The 26,722-nt window shown below is 52.7% G+C and overlaps 9 protein-coding genes and 1 non-coding gene across 10 annotated transcripts; 8 read left to right on the plus strand and 2 right to left on the minus strand.

The window, feature by feature from the left end:
- Positions 1-898: 898 nt before the first annotated feature.
- Positions 899-1,319, plus strand: B0T23DRAFT_430048 (hydrophobin precursor; the record flags this gene model as incomplete). Its single annotated transcript, XM_062840223.1, has 2 exons — positions 899-1,177; positions 1,272-1,319. 2 exons carry the CDS (start codon positions 899-901, stop codon positions 1,317-1,319), a joined length of 327 nt encoding a protein of 108 aa, XP_062692251.1.
- A 1,069-nt stretch (positions 1,320-2,388) lies between these two features.
- B0T23DRAFT_t240 lies at positions 2,389-2,461 on the plus strand. The gene has a single exon. It is a non-coding gene; the product is annotated as a tRNA-Lys (tRNA).
- A 387-nt stretch (positions 2,462-2,848) lies between these two features.
- B0T23DRAFT_175897 (uncharacterized protein) lies at positions 2,849-4,552 on the plus strand. Its single transcript, XM_062832993.1, has 2 exons — positions 2,849-3,684; positions 3,763-4,552. Exons 1-2 carry the CDS (start codon positions 3,114-3,116, stop codon positions 4,083-4,085), a joined length of 894 nt encoding a protein of 297 aa, XP_062692252.1. The 5' UTR covers positions 2,849-3,113; the 3' UTR covers positions 4,086-4,552.
- Positions 4,553-5,019: 467 nt separating this feature from the next.
- B0T23DRAFT_318486 (uncharacterized protein) lies at positions 5,020-5,497 on the plus strand (the record flags this gene model as incomplete). Its single annotated transcript, XM_062835080.1, has 2 exons — positions 5,020-5,116; positions 5,166-5,497. 2 exons carry the CDS (start codon positions 5,020-5,022, stop codon positions 5,495-5,497), a joined length of 429 nt encoding a protein of 142 aa, XP_062692253.1.
- A 708-nt stretch (positions 5,498-6,205) lies between these two features.
- Positions 6,206-7,064, plus strand: B0T23DRAFT_405814 (uncharacterized protein; the record flags this gene model as incomplete). Its single annotated transcript, XM_062839051.1, has 2 exons — positions 6,206-6,338; positions 6,733-7,064. 2 exons carry the CDS (start codon positions 6,206-6,208, stop codon positions 7,062-7,064), a joined length of 465 nt encoding a protein of 154 aa, XP_062692254.1.
- Positions 7,065-7,569: 505 nt separating this feature from the next.
- Positions 7,570-8,595, minus strand: B0T23DRAFT_444288 (uncharacterized protein; the record flags this gene model as incomplete). The annotated part of the gene is made up of 2 exons (XM_062840893.1): positions 8,227-8,595; positions 7,570-8,166 (listed from the first exon to the last, which is right to left on the minus strand). The coding sequence occupies exons 1-2, from the start codon at positions 8,275-8,277 to the stop codon at positions 7,570-7,572; spliced, it is 648 nt and encodes a 215-aa protein (XP_062692255.1). The 5' UTR covers positions 8,278-8,595.
- Positions 8,596-10,436: 1,841 nt separating this feature from the next.
- On the plus strand, positions 10,437-11,719 carry B0T23DRAFT_175929 (uncharacterized protein). Its single transcript, XM_062832996.1, has one exon. The coding sequence runs from the start codon at positions 10,555-10,557 to the stop codon at positions 11,449-11,451; it is 897 nt and encodes a 298-aa protein (XP_062692256.1). The 5' UTR covers positions 10,437-10,554; the 3' UTR covers positions 11,452-11,719.
- Position 11,720: 1 nt separating this feature from the next.
- Positions 11,721-15,541, minus strand: B0T23DRAFT_175928 (uncharacterized protein). The gene has a single exon (XM_062832995.1). It carries the CDS (start codon positions 15,360-15,362, stop codon positions 11,949-11,951), a length of 3,414 nt encoding a protein of 1,137 aa, XP_062692257.1. The 5' UTR covers positions 15,363-15,541; the 3' UTR covers positions 11,721-11,948.
- A 4,204-nt stretch (positions 15,542-19,745) lies between these two features.
- B0T23DRAFT_175955 (uncharacterized protein) lies at positions 19,746-23,359 on the plus strand. The gene is made up of 4 exons (XM_062832998.1): positions 19,746-20,463; positions 20,621-21,796; positions 21,892-22,175; positions 22,239-23,359. Exons 1-4 carry the CDS (start codon positions 19,928-19,930, stop codon positions 23,177-23,179), a joined length of 2,937 nt encoding a protein of 978 aa, XP_062692258.1. The 5' UTR covers positions 19,746-19,927; the 3' UTR covers positions 23,180-23,359.
- Positions 23,360-24,195: 836 nt separating this feature from the next.
- B0T23DRAFT_421390 (uncharacterized protein) lies at positions 24,196-26,192 on the plus strand (the record flags this gene model as incomplete). The annotated part of the gene is made up of 1 exon (XM_062839765.1): positions 24,196-26,192. Exon 1 carries the CDS (start codon positions 24,540-24,542, stop codon positions 26,190-26,192), a length of 1,653 nt encoding a protein of 550 aa, XP_062692259.1. The 5' UTR covers positions 24,196-24,539.
- Positions 26,193-26,722: the final 530 nt, after the last annotated feature.

Genomic DNA, 26,722 nt, shown 5'->3' on the forward strand with positions numbered 1-26,722 from the left:
GTCTACTCTCTGGTGCCCCAGAGTCCAGACTCCAATGGACTTGGAAGCTGTATTCCCGCTGGAAATGGGTGCTATCGTGCCATCAATCTACAGGTACCTTGCAACCTCCCTGCGTCTGGCGGCTCAGATCTCTAGATACTGGGTTGCATTACTTCCTACGAGACTCGTACCCAATTCCGACAATCCCTTAGCTGAGATTTCACTTGCCTGTATCAATGCAAATACTGATGAGGCTCCATGTCCTTTCCCGTTCCTGGGAGGAGCCACGTTCGTCATTGGCGCACTTCTAAGCGTGTACACTAGTTCAGAACAGTGCTGAATCTAGATATGGTCCGGACTTGGTGTTCCTCATGTCTGACATCTGGCAGCATCAGGTACTCTAGTGAAAGGATCGTCATTGCTCTTTCCAGATTCCGAGCCACGATGTCGGCTATCGTGGCCAGATTTCCAAACAAGCTAATGGAGGTTTGCGCCGCATACTCGTTGCTTTTCCCCATTGGGAGTCCAAAGCATGATCTCGTTGTCACAATTCTTGATCGTCAGCTCCAAGAGCCTGGGTCGATTGGGTCCGGATGAGTGCCAGGCCGGATGCCAGATCTGGAAATGACGAGTGTCGATGAATCAACAACACCAAGCCACGGCGGATAGGAGGAAGGAGAAGCAGGAATACCGGAGAACTTGGCCAAGTTTGATGGAAGATGTCTTCAAACACAGCGTTTGGATTGAGGTCCAAAAGTGTATATAAACCTCGTCTCTCGTCCACCTCAGAGCTTCTAATCTTCTCATCATCAGCATCAACATCTTCACTTCACAACATCTTCTCAACCTTCCAACTCACCTTCCAAACCACCTTCAAAACCAACTCCCAGCTTCTTTCAGCAAACCCCCAACCGCCAAAATGCAGTTCACCACCGTCTTCACCATCCTCGCCGTTGCCATGACCGCCGCTGCGGCCCCGGCTGAGGTTGTTCCCCGCGCCACTACCATCGGCCCCAACACCTGCTCCATCGACGACTACAAGCCTTACTGCTGCCAGTCTATGTCCGGCCCCGCCGGCTCCCCTGGTCTCCTCAACCTCATCCCCGTCGACCTCAGCGCCTCGCTCGGCTGCGTTGTCGGTGTCATCGGCTCCCAATGTGGTGCCAGCGTCAAGTGCTGCAAGGACGATGTTACCAACGTAAGTTTTTCCTCCTTCTCACTCCACACTACAGCGCATTCTATTCAGCAACAGTTCCCCTTGCTAACCTTCGCTTTTGTGCCGACGAAAAAAGACCGGCAACTCTTTCCTCATCATCAACGCCGCCAACTGCGTTGCCTAAGTCTTTACGCGGCAACAGCGCAAAGTCTAGGCAATGCCTTCTCAACGCTGCTGCCAGTCCAGCACCCCTTCTGCAGCAAGGAGCCCCTTCTGCTGGACTGGCAGCACAACGAGCTGCTACACAAGCATGTCTGGACGCAACAGAAGCCGATAATCTTGGGATTTGGTTTTGGGGGATGAAGGTGATGAGTTGATGGATTGGATCGATATCTACAATGCGTGTCTCTTCCTGTTAAGATCTGCTTTACTATTTTCCTTTTTCTTTTACACATAGCTATGTATCACTAAGGCCTGGTGATTAATACACTCTCTTAACCCTAAAACTTTGAGTTCCTTTCCTTTCATGGATGATGATGAACTTTTTCAACTTTCTGCCGCTTGATGGCAACTTGTCACCACCTAAGCTCAAGGTCTGGTGATTGACACACTCTCAACTCTAAAACATTCAGATCCGCTTCGTGGATGATGAGTTTTCTTTTTGAGTTGCTTCCTGCCGTGACCGCCGCACCTTGATGGCAGCAACTTGAAGCCCAATGGACCCAACACGACATATGCAAAAAGCGGTATGCATATTACGGCGAATGTAGTTAGCCTCTTTGGATGTGGGACCTGCGTGATGTTCATGTCGTGCTTCACTTCAGCATCGGGTTAGCGTGTAGATCCCTTCCTGTCATGGCTGTCATGGTAATGACAAAATCCCGAGGCGTCGGATCGCTTATCGGAAAATAGATGGCCTCTGGAAATCTAGTGTACATAGTAAGCCTTGCAGGGGGCTGGATGGGCGCGCTCTGTGTTCCGTCCGGGGATGTGGATTGGTGATGTGCGGCTACCATTACATGCCCTGCATTTGGAAGAAAAACTCAAATTTATGAGGACGTCTTATATCATTGAATGAAAATGTCAGAAGACTCTAGACATAGTGGATGGTTTTGGACGATCAAAACGAAGAGTGGCTGCCTTTGTGCGGTGGTGTTTCTCACTTCAAGTGAGAAATTTGGGCTGTGTGGCACCTACATTCAAATATAGTGTAAAGTTTTGATGCAAACTATCAACCAATGGCAGCTTGCGCTGCCCGGCTAGCTCAATCGGTAGAGCGTGAGACTCTTAATCTCAAGGTTGTGGGTTCGACCCCCACGTCGGGCTCAATTCCCGATGTTCCTTCAAGGACAACATCATCTTTTTTGCATCTTTCGCTTTCGTGTATCTCTCGTTTCTCTTTCTTTTTTGCCTTTGTGGCTTGTGATGATCAAGTTTCTGTACAATGACCTTTCAAAGGAATGTAGTTTCTGTATGTCTTTGATGCCTCCAGAGCTGTGTGGCTTGAGGTTTCATCGGCTGCTGTGATGTTTCAATTTTATTGGGCTGCTAGAAAAAATTCTCATCTTAAAACTGCGTAAACTCGATAGCTTCCACCATCTCCGCTGACTGGCATACTGAGTACTTCTCGTGTACCTCTCGCGAGTCATAACGGGTGCAATTTCTTCACTCAAGTTGTCATTGTCATTCCTTCCTTGTGTATCTAGCTTCCTCCGTTCACTCGTTAATCGCCGGCCGAGTTCTTTCCTCCTTTTAGTGAAGATCGAATTCAAATTGCTGGACTTCAGTCGAACTCTGGGATTTCTAACTTCCACCAGTCACACCGCAGCACTCCGTTGCACCAGAGGCCAAAAAGGACATCCTCAACGGACACCTTTGTCGTCATTGTCGCCCACAGTCTTCCACAACTTCGGTTTATTCCACATTTCCGCGGTCACTCTCGCTTGAATCCTGTCACCCCTCGACACCCTCTGCCACAATGACCATATCCAGCCTCATCCACACCAGTCGAATCAGCGACGCCCTCCTCCACACCATCTACGCTTCCGACCAAGAAATGTACCCGGCTCCGTTGACCTATGAGCGCCTACAAAGTTGGAGAGACGCCTGTCCCGAGTTATCAGTCTGCTTCAGTGCCAGCAATGATGGCTCGGAAATTCCACTGGGCGTCATCATTGTCCTTCCTCTTGTGAAGAAGTATTGGGAGGACTTACTGGTGGGCAAGATCAAGGAGGTGGACATTGATGCTGGAGAGATGTTCGCGGGTGTTGGCGGTGGTGGTGGAAGCAGCACGGAGATGGAGAGTGAGATGCAACTGCAGGCGCCTGTGGAGGTCGGATTGCATGTGTTCCACATCGAACGATTCACTGCATGGGACGCCGGAGACGCCTCGCAGAAGACTGGTGCGCAGCCTGCAACGGTGACAGTGGGAGGCTGTGAGTATGGCAGCATGCGATTTGCGGACATGGCATTGGCAGAGATCCAGAGGAGGGTCAAGGCATTCAATGCTGAGGCGGCGGAGAGGAGGTGGGATGTTTTGGGATTCTCTGGTGAGTAACTCGAAGGCTCTGTTGCTTTGACTGGGTTGGAAATATCAAGACTGACGGGATTGGTTCCTTGATCAACAGCACTCACGGCAACGCCTGCGGGAAAGAAGACATTCGCGCGCTTGGGTTTTGTGTCCACGGGATACAAGGAGATCTTTCGGCTCATTGAGACTTCATCGCCGTCATCCCCAACTTCTGAGGTGCACTCGAGCGGTGACGATATAGGAGGCAGCCAGAACAACGCAGGTCCTCATACAACAGTGAGCGCCATCTACATCTACCCAGGCGAAGCCCGTACGGAGAGTTGGGGATCCGATGTTATTTCAGAATCGGAGATGACTGTCAGATACAGTGCGACTTCTTCCGAGAAGATGAGCAGCGTCTGGTGGCAATGCATGCAATAATTGTCTACCAGAGGTTGATAGAATCCTTCCTCGTTGATCCAATCAGTCGGCTGCGTCCCATGATGCGCTTCAGCAGGAGTGTCACCTTGGCCTGGACCGAGCAGGTACCTACCTACCTTCCACATCTCGAAGCACTCGCTCACATTTGAAACCCCACTCCTGGTAAATGCCAACGCTACTTTAACCCATACCCTCTGCTCATCTGGCACTACATTGCCAGTCTTTTCTCATACATACTACTCAATTTTCTCTGTTACAATCTGGAGATTCAAACTCCTGGAAATGACCACTTCACCAGGAGTGTGCTCGACGGAAAGCCGCTGAGCACCCCTCGCGCGCAGGACTTCTTACACCGCCTCAAGGCTTTTTCAACAGAAAAATTGGCAACAAGAACTCCTCGGGTACGGCGCCTGTTATTGTTGCCGACACCTAAGCCTGCCAAGGTTCTTCGGTGAATAGGGGCACATACATCTCACCATCACAGGTGCTAAAGTATCCGAGATCAGACTGATTGACTAGCTGATGATAAAATAATCTGCCCAAAAGCCGAGAGGCTGTCGAGAGTCAACCTCTCGCTCTAAATGGGTTGATTATTGGCCTGCTAGAGGAGCACGGCGACACGTGGATCAACAATTCGACATTGGGAAAACGCCAAAGACAGAAAGGAGCCTGTAAACAGCAATGGTTCGATAGGAGAAAAGCGACAATTGACGACCGTTATGTGAGGTGGACTTCCATGAGTTGCTTTATTTTGTCGACTCAGACTGTCTGTTCTTTGACGATTGCGTCCATCAAGGATGTTTACCATCAAGGGACGGATCTAGTATCCAGGGGCATTTACGACTACACTTGACTTGGGTTGTCTATTACCTCGATGTTCAATACCCCAGCCGGCTGGGGACAACCGAAGAGAGGGTGATAGGATGCACAGGCAATGTCATGGGAGGAACGGTATAGTGTCTGCGTACGATCAAAGGATTCGCTACCAAGCCGTGAGCACGTTCTCCGAAACATCAGTAGCCTGGGTCGCCGTATGTCTGATCCTCCCACTTTTGACCAACCAGTTCGAAGCTGAAGAAGCTAACCGCGAAGGCTTCACATATACCATTCACAAGATGCAGTACTACTCCGCTCTCGAACCGCTGTTTCCCCTACGGGGCAACCCCTTGAATTTGCATCTAGAGGTGGTGATGGAGGTGTATTTTGAGATAATCTACAATGTCTTACCAAAGGTGCAGAGCCGTACAGTTCTTCGGGGTTATGAACATACTGCCAAGACGTTCGTTAAGGAGACCTTCAAGCTGAAAACGTGGAAGGAGTTGCGGGCCAACAATGAGAAGGCAAAAGCTCCACAGAACCAAGGCCTAGAACTACTTGTCTGGGCTAGAAACGCCTCTAGCCCAGACGAGTAAAGCTGGTCACCGCTTCTACTCTGCTTCTCGAAGCCAAGAACACCACAACAAAAGATCGTCAACACGACCGAGAAACAGTTGCAGGTTGGATAGGAAATTCTGATCGCCTTCACTGAGCACTACAAGTTCCAGCAAGCCGAAGCACAGCGAAGGGACAAGCGAGAAATGTCGTATAAAGAAATCGAGTGCCTGCAACAGCAACGTTCAACAAACACGGACACCTACAAAGTGACCAAAGAGTAGAGTTCGTGTAGCTATGTACCAAAACCCCTACGCGCTAAAATCGCCCGCACTAAGCTGAATGGTTAGCGGGCTTACCTGCATACCCCTTGACTAGTGGCAGACGGTCGGTTTTGATCGACAGCGAAGCTTTTGCCAGTGGATGGAACAAAGTTCCGGACCCCTCCTACTGCGTAATACTATTCGCTACTTCTTCCTCAAAGAACCCCGATGAACCAGAATGTCTCAAACACTATACTTCGTCATCTCTTCTTCAACACACCGATATTGCTCAAAAAGTATGCCATGGATCCACTCTTATGAGATTCTCAGGGGCTTGTCAATATCCCATCGTGGCTCTGGACCATCTTTTGGCAGGCAGTACGCGACCCTGAAGCTGGCGCCAATAAAGGTAATTGTCATGGACGCGCTCGATGGATGTGGTACCTCTGACCTATAAAGTCCCTGGTCCCAGATCTTCATCAGAACATGGCAAAGTTTGTTAACACCAAATTCCTCTTCAGAACCGGCCTTTATAAAATCATCTCCCAGTTTGCTTCCCTGGAAAACGTCGTTCCGTCATATGTGCGAATTACGGGCGAAGATCAGTGCCATGATATCAGTAAGAGGTCATCCTTGCCATCGAACAGTGTTGGGACAGTTTGCTAAAGAAAACGTCTTCCACGTTGATCTGAGGAATAAACACACGATATGCTGTCCAAGACTGCACACTGCACGTGCCTTTGGGTTGCCCTGCTTGTCGACGATGAACGATTTCAATCTTGAAAAAAGACGGCGGACGGCATTGAACATATTTTCACGACGTTGCCAACGTCTGTAAAGGATGCATATGAGAAGCGCCTAAGCAGACCGACAGAGAATTCAACCGTTCGCAAAGCCCTGCGCCTCATTGTTGGAGCCATACGGTCACTCGAAAATGTCAGAAATGAAGGCTGCACACAGCGCCTATGTCTATATTGCTTATTCGTCTCTTTCTATGGAGACGTTGTGTAAAGGTACTTTCACCAAACAGCACCAAACTTATCCCAGCAAACCCTCAGGTCGAGCCCTCTGTGCTCCAATCGTTTCTCAGATGCATGCTGACACACAATGGCAAATCCCGCATTCTCTACACACCAAGTACATGTTGAGTCCGCGAGCGTATTCACTTCGGCGGATACAACGGTACGGTCATGGATGCAGTGCGTCGTCGTTACCCGAGCAGCGCGACAAGCGACGAAACGTACAGTCCATTGTCGGGGAAGACATGTCATTCTACGAACCTACCAGAAAGGACAAACAGTTCTTGATAAGTGGCTCGGGCGCGCCATCTAAATCCAAAAAATGACCGTGGTGTAATTGCTTTTGGATCGAGGTGCATATATCGAAGCCTTTGGTGACCTTGATAAGTGTCATCCTTTGGTTAACTGAGGAGATGAGAAGGGTATGTGGGAGACACAGCTTGCTGATCTTGTATTCTTTGCGGGTGGATGGTCAGTTCTTGTCAAGGGTAATACGTGTGCTTGAGGTAGTGGGTTGAGGTTCTGGCATTTGGATCTTTGATCGTATTACTTCATGGTACTTGTTATTGCCTATCCTTCGGCTTCTTCCTCATTCAGTGGCTAAAACCATGAGACTCTATTATTGTTCTCCCATCGAAACATCCTTCCTCTATCTCAAACCACGCCAGTTTCCTTTTTCCATCACGAATTCCTCCTAGGAACGCCCGAGGGCAGCATCAACATTCACCACCCATCCCCCTTTCCTTTCTTCAGCTTCCATCCCCATCCCCATTTTAGAATCCCACTCACCCTTCCCAAAACCATCCACTCACCCACCCACCGGCTGATACCTCAACAATCCCCTCCCGTAACAACAACACTCCACTGCTGCCCCTTCTGCTGATCCGGCGCCCACCCCGTCGTCGACTTCCCCATCACGTCCTTCCCCTTGCCGCACCTGTCCATGATCGCCTGCGCCCCATCCGCAATATCCGCAAAACTGTTCAATCGCAACCCCCACCCCAGCTCCTCGTTACACCAAAAGATGGCGCTCTTGTAGCTGCAGCTCACCTGCGAGCACCCGTAGTGGGTGATCTGTGGCTGACCGGGGACGCCACGCAGGTACTTGATGCCCTCTCGGATGTGCTTGGAGGAGGCAGGGCTGCCGGTGCCGATGTTGTCGACTTGGATGCAGCCGGCAATCCAGGGGCCGGTGGTGCCGATGCTCAGGGTGCTCATGGTGCTGGAGTTGGAGGTGATGGTGATTGTGTCGTCGGGGGGAAGGACGGTGAGGGGTTCGGGAGGAGTGAGGATTTGGAGGGCGGTAGCGTTGAGAGTCGGGTCGTCGTCGAGACCGAGATCGTCGTCGAAACCGAGGAGGTCGTCGAGACCGAGGAGGTCCAGGGTCGGGATGGCGTGGACCGCGGGGAGGATGAGAGTGAGGGAGGACTGTGAGGGGGGACGTTAGATGGTGAGGTTGTGGGGAGAGAAGGGGGGAGAGAGACTTACCATGAAAATGGCCAGGGAGGCGAGGGAGCTGGTACAAGTGGGGGAACGCATGGTTGCTGTTGTGAATTGAGGGTTGAGAGAAAAGAGTTGTTGCGCGCAAGTGGTCGTGGGAAAGAACTCTTTGCCGGAAATTAGGAGATTGAGAGAGTGCGTGGGTGAGGGAGGTGAAGAAGCAATTGACTCGATCGATGGCGAGGGGGACCTAGGTTTATATAGATACTACCATACTTCACAGCTTTTGCAACCCTCACACAGTTCAAGGCATGCCGAATTCCCGGTTTCTTGCGTTGTTGGTGTAGGTATGCTTCCGCTTTCCATCCGAACCGCGTCCGTGTTTGCCCATGACCGCCGGCAATATAGAGGCACCTTTTCACAGGATGAAACATAACGACAAGGGTTGAAATAAGGTAGTGTTTGCGGGCCAGCCCGCCTTGTACGATGGTGTCTTCGAGCCTAGGTACGGTTCCTGCCAAGACTCGCCTAGTACGCATGCTTTCCGCTAGTTAAAATGAAACGAACGAGCAAAGTGGGATTAAGGACAACATGCAGAAGAATGGGAGAAAAGCGATATGATTCAACATGATTAGACCAGTCCAGACTACGTTGTGGCAAGGCAGGTAGGTACCCCTACCCATGTACCGGTACGAAGCATGAAGCTCAATATAAAAAACACCATGCCTGTACCATCCACCCAAACACATTGTTCCCATACCCCTGTCTCCAGCCCTACATTCATCGACAATCTCTTGTACGTGATCGGTTACTCTCCAAGCCAGATGTTCAAAGTGGTGTCCTGATCGGACTAAAACCCGGGAAAATCAAATTGCATCACCATCAGAGGGAAGTAGCGGAAGGTGAGTAAGCCCACAAAAACACAAGAGATAGAATGGTGACATAGGATGATCTTGCTTTATCTCGTGTTTCTCGCCGAAGGATGAAGGCGCTAACTAGGTAAACCCGACAACAGTGCTTCCTATCCGCAGGCATCTGAGGGAGAATCACATATCTCTCTTTTTTAAGCATTTCCCTGATTCGGGCAGAGAACCACGAGTCCTCATTCGCCTCACGATGGTAGAGAGGAGCATCCAACGCTGTCTGCTTGTATGAAGGAGTCCGACCTCTTGAACTCTGATCACTAGGGCCATCATTGATGGTCATCTGCTAGGAGCCTGTACGCTTTCCACACTGAGTGAACACGAGTGCTTCTTGGGACGTATGTACCAGGGATGGATGGAAACTTCATGGAGGAAAGAATGCCATGAAGCAGTATCGAGTTCAGAAAAAAATCCAAACAGAAAGAAATCCCGAAAGAACCCAACATGAATAAGTCGATGCACTAGCCAGGACATAAACTAGTAATCAATTTCCTACCTCTAGGCAGGTAGCCTAAAGGTGATCTGGCCTGCCGCTCGACCACGACAAGTCCCCATTACATACCTACTGTCATCTTCAGCCCTTGTCCTCAAAAGGATGGTTGGCCGTTTAATCTTGGGAGTGCTCAGTCGAAAAAATCCTGAAAGATGGAAGAGACAACGATACCTCTATGTAGAGGCATGGTTAGGGTCCAAAGCCAAGGCGGCCAAGCATTCAATTTCCAGGGACATTCAGATCAAAAGAGGAAATCCGTCAGTCAGTCAACAAAGAAAAAAAGAGGAATCTTGCGAAGCTGCCGAGCCGGTGCCGGGTGAGAGAGAGAGAGACAATGGCCTTGTAAAGGAAACAATTGGACACACTTGGCAGAATTAAGCTGCCTTTGTGTGTCTTGTGAACAGATCCATCCTGCCCGGCCCCCTTTTTCTGAGCATCTGAGCAAGAAAAACAATGCATACCTGGTGTACCTGGTAATGAATACGGGATAAAAAAAAAACGCATTGTCTGTGACTTTGACCATCTACCCGACGAAGATTTACCGAGAACCAAGGAGTCCACAAAAGAGATACCGAGTGTGTTCCTTGCATGACGGTTGTGTGCGAAAGAGAACTGTGAAGAAGCCCATTGTTTCGATTACTTCTGGCAAAGTTCAGGGAGTGAACAGCGAGTCTGTTCCATCCATCCATCCATATCGCTGCGCTGGCAAGAAAGAAGATCGGTGAAGAATTCCATTGTCAAGGGGACGAGACGAAGGATCGAGAGGTCTCGAGGAGGAGATGGAATGAGGTATAAATCTGGTCGTGGACCGACTCGTTTCCGAAAAGTTCAAACCGAAAAAGTCAACAGCCAGCAACAACAGCAGCAGCAACAACCAGCAAAGAACAACGACAACAACAACAACTCACTTCATCTGCGACCCTTCTTAGAAAACCACTCCACCAAACACTCTCGCCCAAAATGCCCGAATCCTACTACAGCAGCGCCGGCTACACCCACCCGGTCGAGTACTACATAAACTCCGGCCGCGGCCCCGGCTCCACCGTCGGCTCCGTGGCGCCCTCGACCGCCTCCTCCCAGTCCACCATCCGTCCTACATACGTGAACTCACAAGGCCAACTAGGCATCGACTACCCCGCCAGCCAAATCAGCAGCCGTGCCTCTCGCCAGTCCCACCAAGGCTCATACCACTCCCTCCGTGACGTCGACCCTTCCGACTCCAGCAGCCAAGTCGGTTCCGTGGTATCCACCAACTCCCGCGCCAGCCGTGCCAGCCACGCTTCCACCGTCCGCCCCGATGACTCCCTCAGTCAAGTTGGAGCTTCTTCTTCTTCGGGCGGCATGAATCGCAGCAGCCACCCCCGCGGTCGCGGTCGTGACTTATCCGCGCGAGAACTATCCCTGCTCCATGCCCAAGGTGGCTCACATGCCCCCACGGTAGTTTCCCTCGCCTCGACTACTCAGTCTCAAAACCAGGGCGGCCCGCAATTACTTCCCTACGCTGATTCCGACGCTGGTGGGGGATCCACTTTCTCAACTGATAGCACGCTTGTGATCGATATGAGGCGTGATTCTAACCGGCGCCAACAACAACAACAACCCCCTCCCCGCAGCAGCAGCAGCAGCAGCAATCAGCAGCATGGTGGCAATAACGGTGGTGGTAATGGTGGTGGTGGCAATGGAAGAAATACTTACCCGTCTGAGCCCCCTACTGTGGTCGTCACGGAGGCGGATATCGCTCGCGGAAGGGAGATGTGGCCTGGTTTGGATCGGGAGAGTATCAAGTGTAGGATGAAGGTGGTGTTGATTCGGGAGGAGGTGCAGAGGAGGGCGAGGGTTCATCTTGGGTTCCGTTAGGTTGTTGATGGTTTTGTTGGTGTTTGGGGCCGGTTGTGGCTGTGGTTGTGGTGCTGTAAGTTGTCTGGTACGGTAAGTAAATGGGTGGGTCGACTTTGTTAGGGTCCTCGGCACTCAGCTTGTTGTTTTTGTTTTGGATTTGTTGCTGTTTTGGGGTAAATCAGTGGGGGAATCTTGTTGTAATATGGGATGTTGGTTGTTGATGGTCGACACCTTGCTAGATCTGTTAATATGGAATGTTGCTGTTTTGTTCAAAGCCATATCGTGTTCCTTGTGAGAAGTTTGTGATGCCTTTATGAATTGACATGTGACCCAGTTTGATGTGACATTTTCCCCGACACTACCAGAGCAACGGCGAGGACAACGCATGACAGAAAAAACGGACTGTATCCAATATGTCACTAACACTGAAATATGTCCCCTATGGTATCCAACAAGTAGTAAGGTAGGTATATATGCAAATGATTCAACTTCTCAACAACAAGGACATATCCAAATTATGCCCAACCTACCACCTTCTTCTTTTGCTCCTGTTGTTCGACACCTTTAACAACAGATGTCCTTCTTCCCAATGAATCGTATGTTATTCCGCCATTGACTCCAGCAACTTCTTGAAGCGGCTTCTGTGAACTGCCCGACACCACCCCCAAGGCTTCGTCATTTTCCTCAACCGGACGATAGCCTTGTCCACTTTTTAGTCCTGTTTCCACCGCGAACTGTTGCGGTGCTGACGTAGGCATCATAACAGGCGGGCCGAGAAGCGAAGGTTGTTGCTGGGGAAGCCCCATGTCTTTGGGTGGGACAAACCCCGGAACAGGACCAATCGGCATGGTCACCGCTTGAATCTTGTTCGTAAGCGTGGGACTGACCGATCTTCCCTCACCTTCTGGCTGCGAAGGATTCAACATCGAGTAGGAACTTCTCTTAGCATGATCATATGTACCAAGGCCCGCCCCAAAATGGCCGCCAGCCGTGGCAGCGAACGGCGAACCAGTCGAGTCAATGAGATACGACGCCCTTTCTGCCCTGGGACTTCCCTCCCGGGAGTTCATAAGACTAGCTTGAGAGCCTGCCCACGTTTTTCTGCGCAGCTTGTTAATCGAATCAAACTCGTCATCGTCCATGAGGGCCAGTTGAGCGAGGGTAGGACTCTGCAGAGATGCCGAGTTACGAGCATCAATGGATGGCGGAAGGTTGAGACTCATGATGGAGTTACGGTTAGAGTACTCGGACGTTTCCGTGATGGGTGTCAGAGTAGGTTCGCGACATACGACACGGCCACTCTTGGACCGGAAGACGCCCTCGCCTACAGGGCCGAAGTAGCCACCATAAGAATACTGGAAGGGGTCCTCTGAGTCCGGGGAATTGCGACTAGAGGATGAACTGCCGTAGCCATGGCCTGATTGGGCCAAGGGAGCAGAGTAGAAGCCGAATTCTTGACCGTACCAACCATCAGAGTCGTTCGCTAGTGCACTAGCGTTCGCTTCAGCAATGATGGCCTCATCGTCAAAGTCGTAATCGTCTAAGCCGTCGCCAAAGCCATCATCATCGTTTTCGTAGTCGTCCAGTTCGTTTCGTTGTACGAAGTCGTGCGACTGGGCCGAATCGGTGGGTGACATGACAGTAGGCTCTTCGGGTATGTCAGGTGACGAACTTCTCTGGAACTTGCCAGATTCTGCTGCTCTTTGTGCCGCTTCGGCCAGGGCCGCCTGGTATGCCAGATCAAGGCCAGATATCGACATTTGTTGCATGGCTTGGGTAGGCATCTGAGGGAGCTGGGTGGAAGAAGGGTCTTCTCCAGTCGCAAGGGTATTCATGGAGCCAGAAGCCGTCGACTGCGCTGGGTCAACACCAGGGGCAGCTGCGGCGTTGGACTCTGCAAGTTGGGCCAGCTGCCGAGCCCGCGCCTGCTCAGCTGCCCGAGCAAAAGCACCGGGGATGGGGCGGCCATATTGATCGGTGTCGTCGAGATCAAAGAGGGATTCGTCGAAATGGGTACCATCGCCCTGAAAGTCTAGTTCATCTGCCAAGCCGTTGTCAAAATAGATGTCGCCATCATCCTCTCTGCGGGTGGGGTTGGTCGGTGGCAGCCCGATAGGGACAGGCTCTGCCGTGATTCGTGCATGAGCAGTTTCGGGGCTTGAAGACTGCTGTGGTACTGGAATGGCTGGTGCGGGAGCCGCCTGGTCAGGCATCGTGGCCCATTTTGGTAAATCGGGAGTACTGTTCTCCGTTACGGATGAAGCGACGGGCTGGTCGGTCTCATTGCTGGGCGTTGAAGCAATGAGAGGGCTACGGGGGGTGATGGGGCCGGAGCCTTTGTTTGATCGCTGAAACTCAAACCCAGCAAAGTTCTCTTGATCATTGTCTGGGTCTGAATCCGTATCATGCTCGTTGCCTTGACTTTCCCCAGAAAGCTCTTCATAACCAGCATTGAGGCCCGGAATCGGCTCCTCTAGATCATCGTAGTCCGCGTTAGCCCCCGGAATTGGTTCCTCCATGTAGTCATCCTCGTAATCCGCATTAACACCGGGGATCGGCTCTTCTAGGCCGTCGTCGTCCATCATGGCGTCATAGTCGAAATCTTCCTCTTCCAGGTCATCAAATCTGGAATCGTGTTCTTGCCTTAGCGCACTTGCGGCGCCGCCCCCCTTCTCTCGCTGACGCTGTCGATGTCGTTCTTCCAACGCCTTCTCCTCATCGGCTGAGCCCATCATGTCGAAACTGAACCGAGACGATGTGCTCTTCATGTGTTTCGGAAGGCCGAACAAGGCAGAGTCTCGAATAGATCGCCTGGATACGTTGCGTGATGTCGCGGTTCGGACTGAAGCGTTGGCGTTGGGGCCGGGTCTGGTCACAGTCAGAGTGTCCTGAGATGCGACCGATGACGAAGGATCCTGTGCGGGAACGGGATCATCCCTGAGCTGTACTGACGGCCGCGCATCCTGTTCAACCGGCGAAGAGTTGGCAAGAGACGGTGATGGTAAGCTATCTACTGGTATTGATCTCGCATCACTGTTGCCCCTGGTCGGTCCCACGACCTGCACCCCCGATGAAGGGAAAAAGGGAACGTCATCGAGACCAGGAGTCAGAATTTGTGAAGTGCCCGCGAATGTGCTACCTGTACTCGCTTCCGCTGCATGTGAGATTGACGTAGCATCGTTACTTGGAGACTCCTTAACAGGACTGACAGCAGCCTCCTTCTGCGACGTCGTCCGCTTGGGTCTAGGAGCACTGAAGTCGTGGACCTTTGTGCCCCGGATACGTGGGTCATAAGTAGGCTCAGCCGAGGAGGACAGAGGTGGCAGATCTGGTGGGTTTTGCGCAGTCTTCCTCCTCATCCACAAATTGGATACCGAGTGTTTCTTGAGGAAAGGCAAAGACTTTTTGGATTTTGCGGATTCCGGGGTGGTGATGGCTTTGGTGGCTGGCTCGCTAGCCATGCGCTTCCCCGTCGGACGTTTGCCAAAAGGGCCACTGCTATTGAGGTCGGTTGGGGTCACGAAGGACGAGATCTTACTCAGTCTCGTAGCCAAGGACGCCCGAGTAGCGGCGGTAGTGTCGATGGGCGGCGGGGCCTGCCTTGTTCTCGACTTGTGACTTTCCGAAGGTTGGCTGGAGGCCGAACTTCCGGCAGACTGATACATCTGTAGAGGCATTCCACTAACTGAAGCTGCTGCACTGATGCCTCCATTGTCGCTGATATTCGGTATCGGTTTTGGGGTTGTCGAGAGGGTGGATGGAAGGTGGGAGGAGCTAGCTGATCTGGTTGGCTGTGGTCGGCCATCGGGAGCTGTCGGAGGCTGCGATGCTGTATCCAGGTCCAAGGAGCTCACTTGGCCGGGCACGGGAGATGACGGCGTGGAAGGTGGTCGTCGGAGATGTAGTCGTGATAACATTGTCGGGGCCATCTATCTCGACTGCTACTACTCGCGGGTACCTCAAAGGTATATATATATATATATATATATATATATGTGTGTGTGTGTGTGTGTGTGTGTGTATGTGATAGGAGCTCGTGCGGCGAGGCTATGTGACAGGCGAAGTTTAGCGAGGATCGACGTGGTTAGGGAGATGGCATCGAATACCCCCAAGGGAGCGTTGTCCCGCGGACGGATCGGGAGCAATTAATGGTGGCTCAATGTCAACTGTGGGAGAAGTAAACTTGGTTCGGTGTTGTAGTGGTCGGGGTGGAAGAGACGAGAAAGAGAGAGACCGTCGTCGTTGTTGTTGTTGTTGTTGTTTTTGTCGTCGCCTGATGATGATGTCGTCAGCCGATAGGCGGGGTCGCGCTAATGTAAGGGGAATCGTTATTCGGGATGGCGAGGACCGAGATGAGGTGTGATTGCGAAGCCGTCCTCCGCCCGAGTGCCGTGTGTGGGGAGCAGGCGCGATGAATAGCAAATGGGTATCCAAAAAGAGAGACAAGCAGACAGCTACTTGATGGCGCGTGTCGGTCTTGGAAGAGGCGTGAATGGCGACAGACTGTTAGGGATCCGGAGGGGTTGTCGAGGTTCCTCGACGAAAGAAGGAGGGGAAATGGAAAAGTTGGAAGATTGTAGGGAGCGAGAAAGAGATGATTGCGAGCGAGCGATAAGCGGAAATTGCAAGTTCCATCCAGGTGCGCGAATGATTGAAGATCAAGAAGGTTCAATGTCGCAGCTTTCCAGGTCTGTTTCTAGCGAATGACCGCTGAAGATAGGCCAGCAAGCACGGCACCTAAGCGTATACTAGCTTGATGTTGCTGCAAATGTGGGGCCCCAGACACCCACCGGATAAGTAGGTGATGACGCCGGTGGGTGAGCTTGCCGGGGATCTCTTTAGAAGGACAGTGTTGGTTGAGTACCTAGTCCAGACATGTTGAGTGTCTCTTTACAACGAAGCTTTAAGATGGGAGAGAATATACAGATGAAGAACTGTACAGTCTACATCTTGGTGTAAATTACCTACTAATCAGTCAGCTAGATTTTGTTGGCACCCGCTAGATGTGCACTTCGCCTCTCGACGTCACTTGTCTCGAGTCTTGATAGCGCCAAGCACAGTCCTTTTATTCTTGTACTTTTCAGTTACTCTAGTGCTAGCAATTTAGCCTTGCGCAAAAAAGGCAGCGGCGGGGTCCTCTAGCTCTCACTGTTCCTGGCACGTGCCTCGCCCCGGAACGGCCCTGCCCCTTTACCCCTGTTGTCCTTTTACTACAGTACTACAACTGAACCTTAGCTCTATTTAACATGACTGTTTCCAGTCCCAGCTCTCTTCATGGCATCGTCTCGGTTTCAGTAGGTGTTTGGACAATCGTCAAGTTGACATTCCAATAAAGTACGCGACTTGAGGAACGGAAGACGACGTCCCGACCGGCAGTTACCGCCCATCTCTCGCCTCTATCTCACTTGTCTGGTATCCATTCAGTTTCCTGTCATCAAAGGCTTTGGTGTTCCTTGGGTCATATCTTTCGGAAGGAAACGGGCATCCTTCAGCCATGATGTCCAAGTTCAAGCATACGGCCCCATGAACTCCCAGGTCAGGATCCTTGAACAAGTCAATTTGATGCCATCCCATTTGGCAATAAATGTTTCTTTGTCACGGCCTTGAAATGGACACTTATGGCTTCAACGTGGTTATCAAGCTAGGTCCACCTAATAGGCCATGTTTGGGTTCGCTGATGGCGCATCTTGTTGGGTGGGAACTCAGCATCACATGTCCAGCCCTAACCCTGATTTGTCTTGGCAAACCAACATTCATGATCCGCCCCCCTCCTTCGAGGCCATCAGTCAACAAAGATGGCATATCCTCGACTTATTCCGCCCCCTTGATGGGAAACAAACTAGACAAACAACCTCTTTAACCATTGGTCGTCCTGGAAATGTTCAAATCAGAGATATTGCCATACTATGAGCCTGTCGACGCCCGGCTTTACCCCCTCCCTCTGCTCCGGGTTCTTTTCCATCAACATCCAGCATGGACCACACCACCAACCTGTAACAGCTTGCCTGGTAGGGGCAAATCTAGAGAAAACCATTAGCGAGTCCATTCGTAAGAAGGATCACACCCATCGCTCAGTACAAAACGAGAATGGACAGCTAGACACGGCATCGGCAGTTGGTGGCTCGGGGTGGACATATTCACCCGGCATGACATGTCGTCAAAAGAAGAGCTCCGACCTCTCACCCCATTGGTTACTTGAAAAGGACAGGGGGGCTGCAGACGACATGAGCCGCATGTTACTGCAGTAACTCGATCCAGGGGGGGCGCACTGGAGACGTCCTCAGCTCGGCTTTGTCTGAGTCCCTCGGTGGCAGGTCGGCGCTGGACCCGGGACATGTCACCCAGCCACGTGGATCCCTTACGGCCCTCTCTGCGACCAGCCCGAGCCGCAGGTCGGCGGTATCAAACTCTCAGTTGCGCATCTGATGTGATGCGAGATGGACTGTTTTCGTGGGTAGTAACAGCATCCCACCTCCCAAGATCGGGAACACATGATGTGGGTGGGTAGGTGGGTGGCAGTCCCGATCAACACCAGCGGAACGATAGACGTGTGTCCCCCTCGTATTCTTCTTGCCTTGACAGGTCACACCACCACACAATCCTGATCAACAGCAAGTAGAAATGGTCGAGGTTGTCCAGAAGGTTGGGCTGGCACCATGGCTTCATGCCGGCATTAAGTCGACAACGTTCGGTTGGTGGAGCATGGAGGCCCATCCACCTTGTTGTTGTTGCATGCTGTCCCCGGTGCCCCAGCCCCGGACCGGACCGTCGTCCGTTCACCCCTGAGCTCTGGTAGGCTGGCCCTGTTTACAAACACAGATACGGTAAAGCCCCAACATTGACGCAACGCATTTGCGTCGAATACCTACAAGATGGAGCACGAATCGGCTCGCCTTGCCTGCTGCTGCTGGACTGTCATGTTTCGCTTACCCGGCCGGAATTAACGATATTGGTCTGCATCATATCAACTGTACAATTCATTTTGCACTACCGGACGGTCAACCTGACGCTTCCCCGGTCTCCCTCTCGCGCCCCCTTTTATTCTCCGAGAGCTGGCTGCTCACTGTGACGCGCCCCCAAATAGCCCAAATGCCTAGGAGGGACGGGAGTAGGGGTAGGATTTACATATGTTGGAGATACCCTTGCACGCGTACAAAAGGTCTCGCTTGTGGACATGGAAATAAAGAGCGAGTTCCGTCACGATATGTTTGTGTTTGTTCAGTTGTGTTCCTGTTTCCTTTCTCACCATCCAGTTCATAAAAAAAGGATGACAGGAAAAACAAACACTTGCCTTGTCTCTTTTTTCACCCACATTTTCTTCCCCATCGTCATCTCCCCACAAGCGTTGTCTGAGATGACAAAGTCCATCGCAAGTGCGCGCGGCTCTTGTCCCCCTTGGGTTCCCTTGTAGGTGATGTTATGTCCACCGCCCAACAACACTAAAAAGCCAACCCCCTGTAGCGCAATGCCAGGACGGGCGTCTCGTTGGCGGGCCTCTTGGTCCCCCCGAGAAGCTGGAGCCGGGAACCTGAAGGCTGGTCTACCTAAAACAGCTTGGGTTCCTTCGCCTTTCAGGGTTCAGAGGGCGACGTGGCGTTGTATTACAGTGGTATTATGCACCATCCATCGATCCAATGGCCGCTGCAGGAACCGGACAGGGAAGAGACGGTTCTTTTCTGCTTTTCCAAGCCAAACTGTGTGTCTCTTTCAAGTTAACTTGTTGCAACATTGGATGGCAGAAAACAAAAAAGTAACTCGAGGCCATTTCGGGTCACAATCCAATGGGCATCCATCCATAATCTGCCCACCATCGCAAATGCGTCAGCGCGCACTTTAGGCCATCATCGCCAGCGCCTTTGACGCTATGGAGCACCTGGAAACTTGCGGAAAACACACCCAGCATCTGCTGTTGTTGTTGTTGTTGTTGTTTCTGGTGATTCCACATCAGCACACAGCACACAGAATGGGCGGCGGCTTTCCCTTCCTAGTCCCGCGTCCGCGTCCGCGGGGATTGGGGGGGGAAGCATGATCCAATCCAACACAGATTGACAGGGCCCCGGCCAACGGACCGGCGGACACGGCCCAGGTTGACACAGGTAGGGCTCGTGGTCTGATCCATATCTGGTCATCAAAAAGGGAGGGAGGGCTATGCCCCCGATCGTTGTTCTGGTCCCCCTACTTACATCTTTTTTTTCGTGACCGAGGGGAAGGAAATCCTTTTTTTCTTCCCAAACTTATTCTTTCTTTCACCTCTTACAAAGCACTTTTGCCACATAACTTGATCTCATCCTTGATCGATCTCAAGCAATCTGAAGAACAAACTGTAGCATCAGTGAGAGTCATCACTGGCAACCACCATCATCCCCTCATATCTATCTATCTATCTATCTATCTATACCTTATCTACCTACCTCTCTCTTTGACAGACCTCCTATACACTGCATATCGTCATTATCATTGCCAACAATACCTATCAATAAGCTCATCTCAAACAATGTCTCGACATCACACAGGGCCGCTCTCAGCGGCCACCCTAGGAGACGGCGTCAGTCACGGAAGGCAACAACAACAACAACCACAACAACAAACACAGCAACATCTAACAGCACCTCAACCAAAATGGCATTCCCCCCAGCCCACTTATCAACACCAGCACCAACACCAACACCAGCACTCCCAACATCATCACCACCACCACCCCAATCTAGCCTCCTTAGTCAAGCCCGAACACCACACCCCCATGAACAGCCACCACCACCACCACCACAGTCACAGTGAAGCAGCCTGGTCTGCCCGCAAAAGCAGCGGCGGCAGCAGCATGGTCTCGGCGGCCACATCCGCCAGCTCCCGCTCGCCTTCGCCGGGCACGCATTCGGACCTGGGGTCCAATTGCTACGCTGCGTCCATCAGCAGCTGGGTGACTTCGAATCCGCCCAGTACGGCTACCGAGTGCAATTTCCCCGAGGGCGATTTGGAGCCGAGTGAGAGTGAGAGAGTGGGCATGGGCATGGGGAATAAGTGGAATGATGAGTAAGTCAAGTTCCTTTGTTGTTTTTTTTTTTTTTTTTTTTTTTTTTTTTTTTTTTTTTTTTTGTTTGAAAAAATAAAGGACCATGGCACAGCAAGTCTAGGTCTAGTAAACATAAAGTGAGTGTGCATATGTTAATGAGATTTCTATTACATACAGAACCTTATCATCAAGATCCCCCATCACCAACACCACCCCCGTCAGCCGCTTCACCGTCACCGGCGGCGGCGGCGGCGGCAACGGCGGCCGTCGTCCCGCCAAAAAGGGCCGGTATAATGCACCTAACGGCATCAATGGCGGCGGTGGCGGTGGCCCCGGCGGCGGCGGAAGCAGCAGCAGCAACAGTAGCAGCAACAGCACGTCAGGGACGCGCTCACCTTCACGTCCCAGTAGCTTACGGAACGCCCTATTCGCCGTCGACTCTTCGGCTCCCGGCAGCGGCAGCGGCGGCGGTCACGGCCATGGGCATGGGCCTCATGCCCGCTCAGCAGAGGCAAAAGACATGATGTCCGATGATGATGACGACGACGACGATGACGCCGACAGTGGCGAGTCAGAAGACGACGAAGACGACATGGACATTATGGGCGATTACCTTGATGACAATTTCTCCGAGGAAGAGGAAGAGGAAGAAGATGACGAAGAAGAGGAAGACGACAACGACTGGTCAGGCCAAAACGGAAATCTGGAGTCGGCGGTGATTGAAGCCGTCAACGGGGATCTGCCGCTGGCTGCGTATCTGATTCCGATCCTGCATCGGGATTATAACCTGGCGGTGAAGAATAAGGTGGAGAGTTGGCAGTTTGGAAACAATACGGGCTCGGGTACTACTAGCGGAGCTGCTCATGGTGGTGGAGGGAATAACCTGAGAGAGAGGGGCAATTCGGATGCGTCGAGGGGTGGGAAGTCTTCTTATACGGATTCTTCAGCACCTGGGGGCGGATCTGGGGGTAACGGGAATGGTAACTCGCGGAAGAGAAGGCGGCGGTCTAACTCGGACGGAGGAGGTAGGGAAGGAAGGGGGTTTGGCGGTGGTGGTGGTGGTGGTGCAGGAGGTGGACGAGGAAGTGGTGAGTGGGGAGGAGGCGGAGGCAGAGGTGGAGGCGGTGGTGGTGGTGATGGTGATGATGGCGATGAAGACGAGGAAAAGAACATCGACACGGGATCTGGCCCTGGCGTGGCTGGCAACGAGGAGTCGCAACCGATGCTGGCGTGTCCGTTCCACAAGCGGGATCCGGAAAAATACGGGATTCAGCAAACTAACTCGGCGAATGGGAAGAAACACAAGTACAGGGCGTGTACGGGGCCGGGGTTCAAGAGTATCCAGCGGTTAAAGTGAGTTCCCGTCCCGAAGACTTACCTTATCATTAAGCGCTGTGTATGTGTGCGTGCGTGTGTGTGTGTTCTGAGTTAACCCGCCGGTGATATAGGGAACATCTGAAACGGGTGCATTCACCCGTCCAATGTAACCGCTGCTACAAGATCTTCCCGGGGACAGATCGAGCAACTTGCCTGGCCAACTTATCAGAACACCAAAAAGAAAGTGACGCGTGCGAACTGGGGGACGCGTCCAAAAAGGAAGGCATCGACGCAGTCCAATGGGCGGCTCTCGAGCGGCAAAACCGCAAGAAGAACCAGGAGGCGCATAAGCTGGAGAAGTGGTTCGAGATCTGGGACGTGCTCTTTCCCGGTGCCAAACGTCCCGAAACGCCCTGTGAGTATGCCTTTCTTTTCCCTCACTTTTCCTCACGAAATCGAGATCACTGACATCAGCCAGGGCACGACATCAAACCGCGCATCACGCCCTTCTCCCCCTCTAAAGACGGTGACGCCTTCTCCAAACTCTTTCTCGACATCCTCGACCACAAAATCAAGCTTCAAGACATTGACTTTGCATCGGGAACTGACATTGTCCGCGAGCGCCTCAAATCTGTCGTCCAACAGACCTTCAAAGCGTACGTCTCATTACACGGGCACCTCTCGACGGAAACCTCGTCCTCGGAGCTCTCCAACGGGCCCGGTGGACGCAACCGTCTCTCGATCGTAGGCGGCTCCTCCACGCACCTCTCGGCGCCCGCCACGGCCGCTTCGCACCAGATGAGCAACACCACCACAGGCACCGCCCCCACCTCCCTCGGGACCGGTACCCGGAACAACAACCCCCAACAACAACAACAACAACAGCAAATCAACCCGTACGCGCAGCACGGTATCCCCACGTCTCCGTTCCACTCGCACTCGCACTCGCACAGCCACTACGGCCACCCCTCACCCGCCACCACTCACCAACCGCAATTCATGTCCCACTCCCCCCTCACGGGCAACGGCCCCATGGCCGTGTCCCCCCACGCGGCGGCGGCCATGTCCGCTGTGAACGGGTACACCATGACAGCCGAAGACCCCTCCGTGGCTTCTGCGGGTCCGGCCGCCAACTACTTTTACACCAGCTACGCCATGTTCCCGCCGCCACCGCACCACCCAGCGGCGACGGGGACGCATGCGGCGTGGGGAGCGCCTGGCCAGTTTGTGGCGGCCCATCATCCGGCGCAGTTTGGGATGGCGCCGCATCCAGCAGCAGCGGCACAGCAGCAGCCGCAGATTGGGTCCGTGGGCCCGCATCCGGGGAGTGTGGTTGGGAATGGGGTGGGGCAGGTGACGCCGGACCATATGGACGTCGGGGCTTATCAGTTTGAGGTTGAGGCGGGTGCTTTTGATTAGGTCAGGTATGCAAATGACGGGTTTGTATGAAAGGGTGGAGAAAGGGATGGAGTGAGGTTTGTACTGGACATGGTCATGGTCGTTTGGTTGGTTCTGCTTTGATGGATGGCTCTTTTTGGTGGCGCAAGGAAGGCCGGGAGAAAGGTTAACGGCTCTGCGGTAAGCATTTGTCAAGTATCGTGAACGGCGCAAAAAGGGGGTTTGGAGGTGTGTTAGGGGCTTTGGAGGTCCCTCTTGTTTTACATCATCACCTTTGGGTATATTGATTGCTAGGGCCGGCATTTTGATAGGATAGTTGTTTGTGCTAGTGCTGGTTGTAGGAGAGGCCATTGTCCGTTGTCCATGAGTCCTCGCTCAAAATGAAGTCAGTTCAAAGATCCACTCGTTCGTCCCATCTCCCCTTTACCTCTCCGCGAGATGTCGTCCTTGTTCGTCCCTTTTCCGTGGCCCGCGGCGTGCCTGGCGTGCCTGGCGTGTCTGACTCCCGGGCCCTGGGATCCCTGCGCACATCAGTGGCAATAGCGGCCGGACCCGCTACCGTCGGCCTGGTATGGATTGGCCTGTGTACACTACAAAAGGGAAATGAATATTTATGCCACTATTCCGAGCACCAGTCGGTATCGATAATCGTGGAGAAGACGTCATAGACGCACTGCCGAACAATCGGAGAATGAGAAGTCCATGCATGCGATTCAGCCACTCAGCGGCCGGGACAGATACCTCTACCGGAACTCTCGGCGATTGGTGATCCGTCGCAGTGGTGGTGGTCAGGCAGCGGTGCACGACAGCGCCCTCGGTTCCAAAGAAGCTGAGGTGAGGATTTGCGCCTGACTACCGAGGTACCTCTAGGCAAGCTAGGTGACCTTTTTCGCGCCAAAAAGCCGCAAGAGTGCGCGCCAAATATGTCACATGTCTGTGGTTGCGCCAAAGTAGTGTAGTGTAGTTGGCTTATGGTTTCTTCTCGACTCGTTCGGTAATTTGTGATAGCGTCCATTATGAATTGACAACGATGAGGAAGAAAACGGAAGAACGGGACATTGAACTAATAAGTTGAAAAAAAAGAAGAGGAAAGAGGAAAGGGGACCAAAAACCACATCGGTCATCGGTCACTCAGCAAGGAACATGGAACCCACCAACGCGGCCCGTCAGCGCCCCACTCATCACCCCTCCCCGCCGTCCCAGCCATCGGGCAGCAGATCTGCTACTACACTAGCGCACGCCGAGTCCCGAGTGGCCCGTTTTATCATTCCATCCCATGAAACTTTTCCTCTTCTCCCTCTTCCCACATCATCCTCTCATTCTTTTCCTTGAGTGAGTTGTTGCATCGCCCAGCAACTCCAGGTCTTCTACAATCTACCCAATGGCGCGCCTCACCTCCCTCCTCGGAGCGCTGCTCCTCTCCGTCTCCCTCTTCACACAGCCCCTCCTCGGCGCTTCAACTACCACTACCACAACCACAACCACCGACAACAACAACAACAACAACAACAACAACAACAAGGTCCAATACTGCCAAACCGGTCTTACTTCAGGAGCAGCCGACTTCTGCCTCTCCCTCTTCTCCCTCCCCAACACCACCACTGCCTCTCACGACATCTACTTCCACCTTACCATCACTCGCTGGAACGCAAATGGATGGACGGCCATCGGCACAGGGCAGACCATGGCAGGAGCCTTGATGTTTATCGTCTACGGCGACCCTGTAAACGGTACCGAAAAGGAGCCGGTAGTGAGCGTGCGAACGGTGGAAGGACATCGTCAACCGCAGTTGATCGACGATTTCAGGACAGTAGCTGGGAAGGGATTCGACGTCCAGGTTCTGGCATCGAGTTGGAAAGAAGCCGGTACCGTGCCCCCTGCTAGCAAGGAGGAGCAGGGCAAAGTGAAAGCCAAAAGACACGACGACCACGACGAACACCCCATCATCCCCGCAGCCGGCACCAAGACGTATATCGCCGACGTCTTACTCGCCTGTTACTCCTGTTCCCTGTGGTCATCCGGTTCCGGGTCCTGGCGGACTTCCATCTCCGCCACTTCTGCATCTCAGCCGTTCCTCTGGGCCTGGAACGACCGCCAAGATTTCAGCGGAACCTTCCCCCGCGATGCGCATCTGAAGATGCACCGCCATCACGGCTCCGAGACAGGCGGATACGGCTTTTTCTGGGCCGACATGACGCGCTCCATCCTCGGCAGCAGCGGCAGCAACTACTTGGGAAAGCCGACCGTCGACGACCTGCTCAAGATCCTAGCCATCGTCCCCGATACCAACCTCCTCGGCACCTCCACTAAACCCCTCTCCGCCTCGGGTTGGCTTGATAAAGTAACCGCCAACCCCCTCCCCAAAACGCACGCCTTCTTCATGACCGTTGCCTTCCTCATCCTCTTCCCCCTCGGTGTCATCTTGATCCGCTCCTCCGGCAACGCCTTCCAGAAACATTGGCTTGTGCAAGCCCTCGCGTCCATCTTCACCCTCGCCGGCGCTGGCGTAGGCTTGTACATGACCGGTCGTCACATCCCATCTACCGTTCACCAGTGGCTTGGTCTCGCTGTTACTTTCCTGCTGGTAGTCCAGGTGATTCTAGGGTGGAGACACCACGTGGATTTCCTGAGGATCCGCAGGAGGACGTGGATCTCCCATGGACATATCTGGCTTGGGCGGTGGGCGGTCGTGGCCGGGTGGGTTAATGTTGTTTTGGGTTTGTTGTTGAGCGGGCACAGTAGGGTTGATGTGTGGGGGGTCGGGATTTTCATGGGTATGGAGGCGGTTGTGGTGGCTTGGTGGGTTTGGAGGGCGGCACAGAGGAAGGCGATAGCAGGTGAGAATGGCGGGCAGAATGGAAAGGGGACGACGATGGAGGATGGGGAGGTTGAGAGTCATGCGCTGATGGCGAGGAATGGAGGTGCGGGAGCGGACGGGGAGTATTTTAGGTTGAGCATGAGTGAGGATGATTTGAGTAGCAGTGAGGATGAGGAGGAGGGCAAGAGGGGGGATGGAGTTAGGGGTGGGCGGTAATTAGGCGACAACGCGGCGGGCGTGGAGGATTGGGCTTGGGTATGATGTTAATGACTCTGGATAAATGTGTTCACTGGTACCATGTTGATGATTAATGACTTCAAGACGCTGTGGTACATGATCGCTTAAATATAAGATTGCCTATGACACAGGGCTAAATGTGCACAGTGACCAGAGCCAACGTATCCCAAAGACGAAAGATGTTCTGTTCGCCAGAAAACTTGAAGTCCACTATATAGGCAACTCACAATGGATCCGAAACCGTTTTCATGATTTCCTCATCCGTTGGATGTACGCGGGACACCTTACACGAGAAGATCACGGACTTTCGCTGACATGAACACGACAAGGAATCTTGGGACAAGTCGGCGACGATCGACCTCAAAACAAGAAGAAGCAAGCAAACGCAACGCCGCCCGGGCTCGATTGAATTTGCGTCTGCGTCTGAAGAGGAGAACAGGAAAGCCGGAAAGCCAAAAAGGAAGAAGGGCAACTAACAGCCAAGACAGAAGACGAGGAAAATAACTAAT

Source organism: Neurospora hispaniola (genome assembly GCF_033458365.1).
Source record: "Neurospora hispaniola strain FGSC 10403 chromosome Unknown B0T23scaffold_5, whole genome shotgun sequence".
Lineage (NCBI taxonomy): Eukaryota > Fungi > Ascomycota > Sordariomycetes > Sordariales > Sordariaceae > Neurospora > Neurospora hispaniola.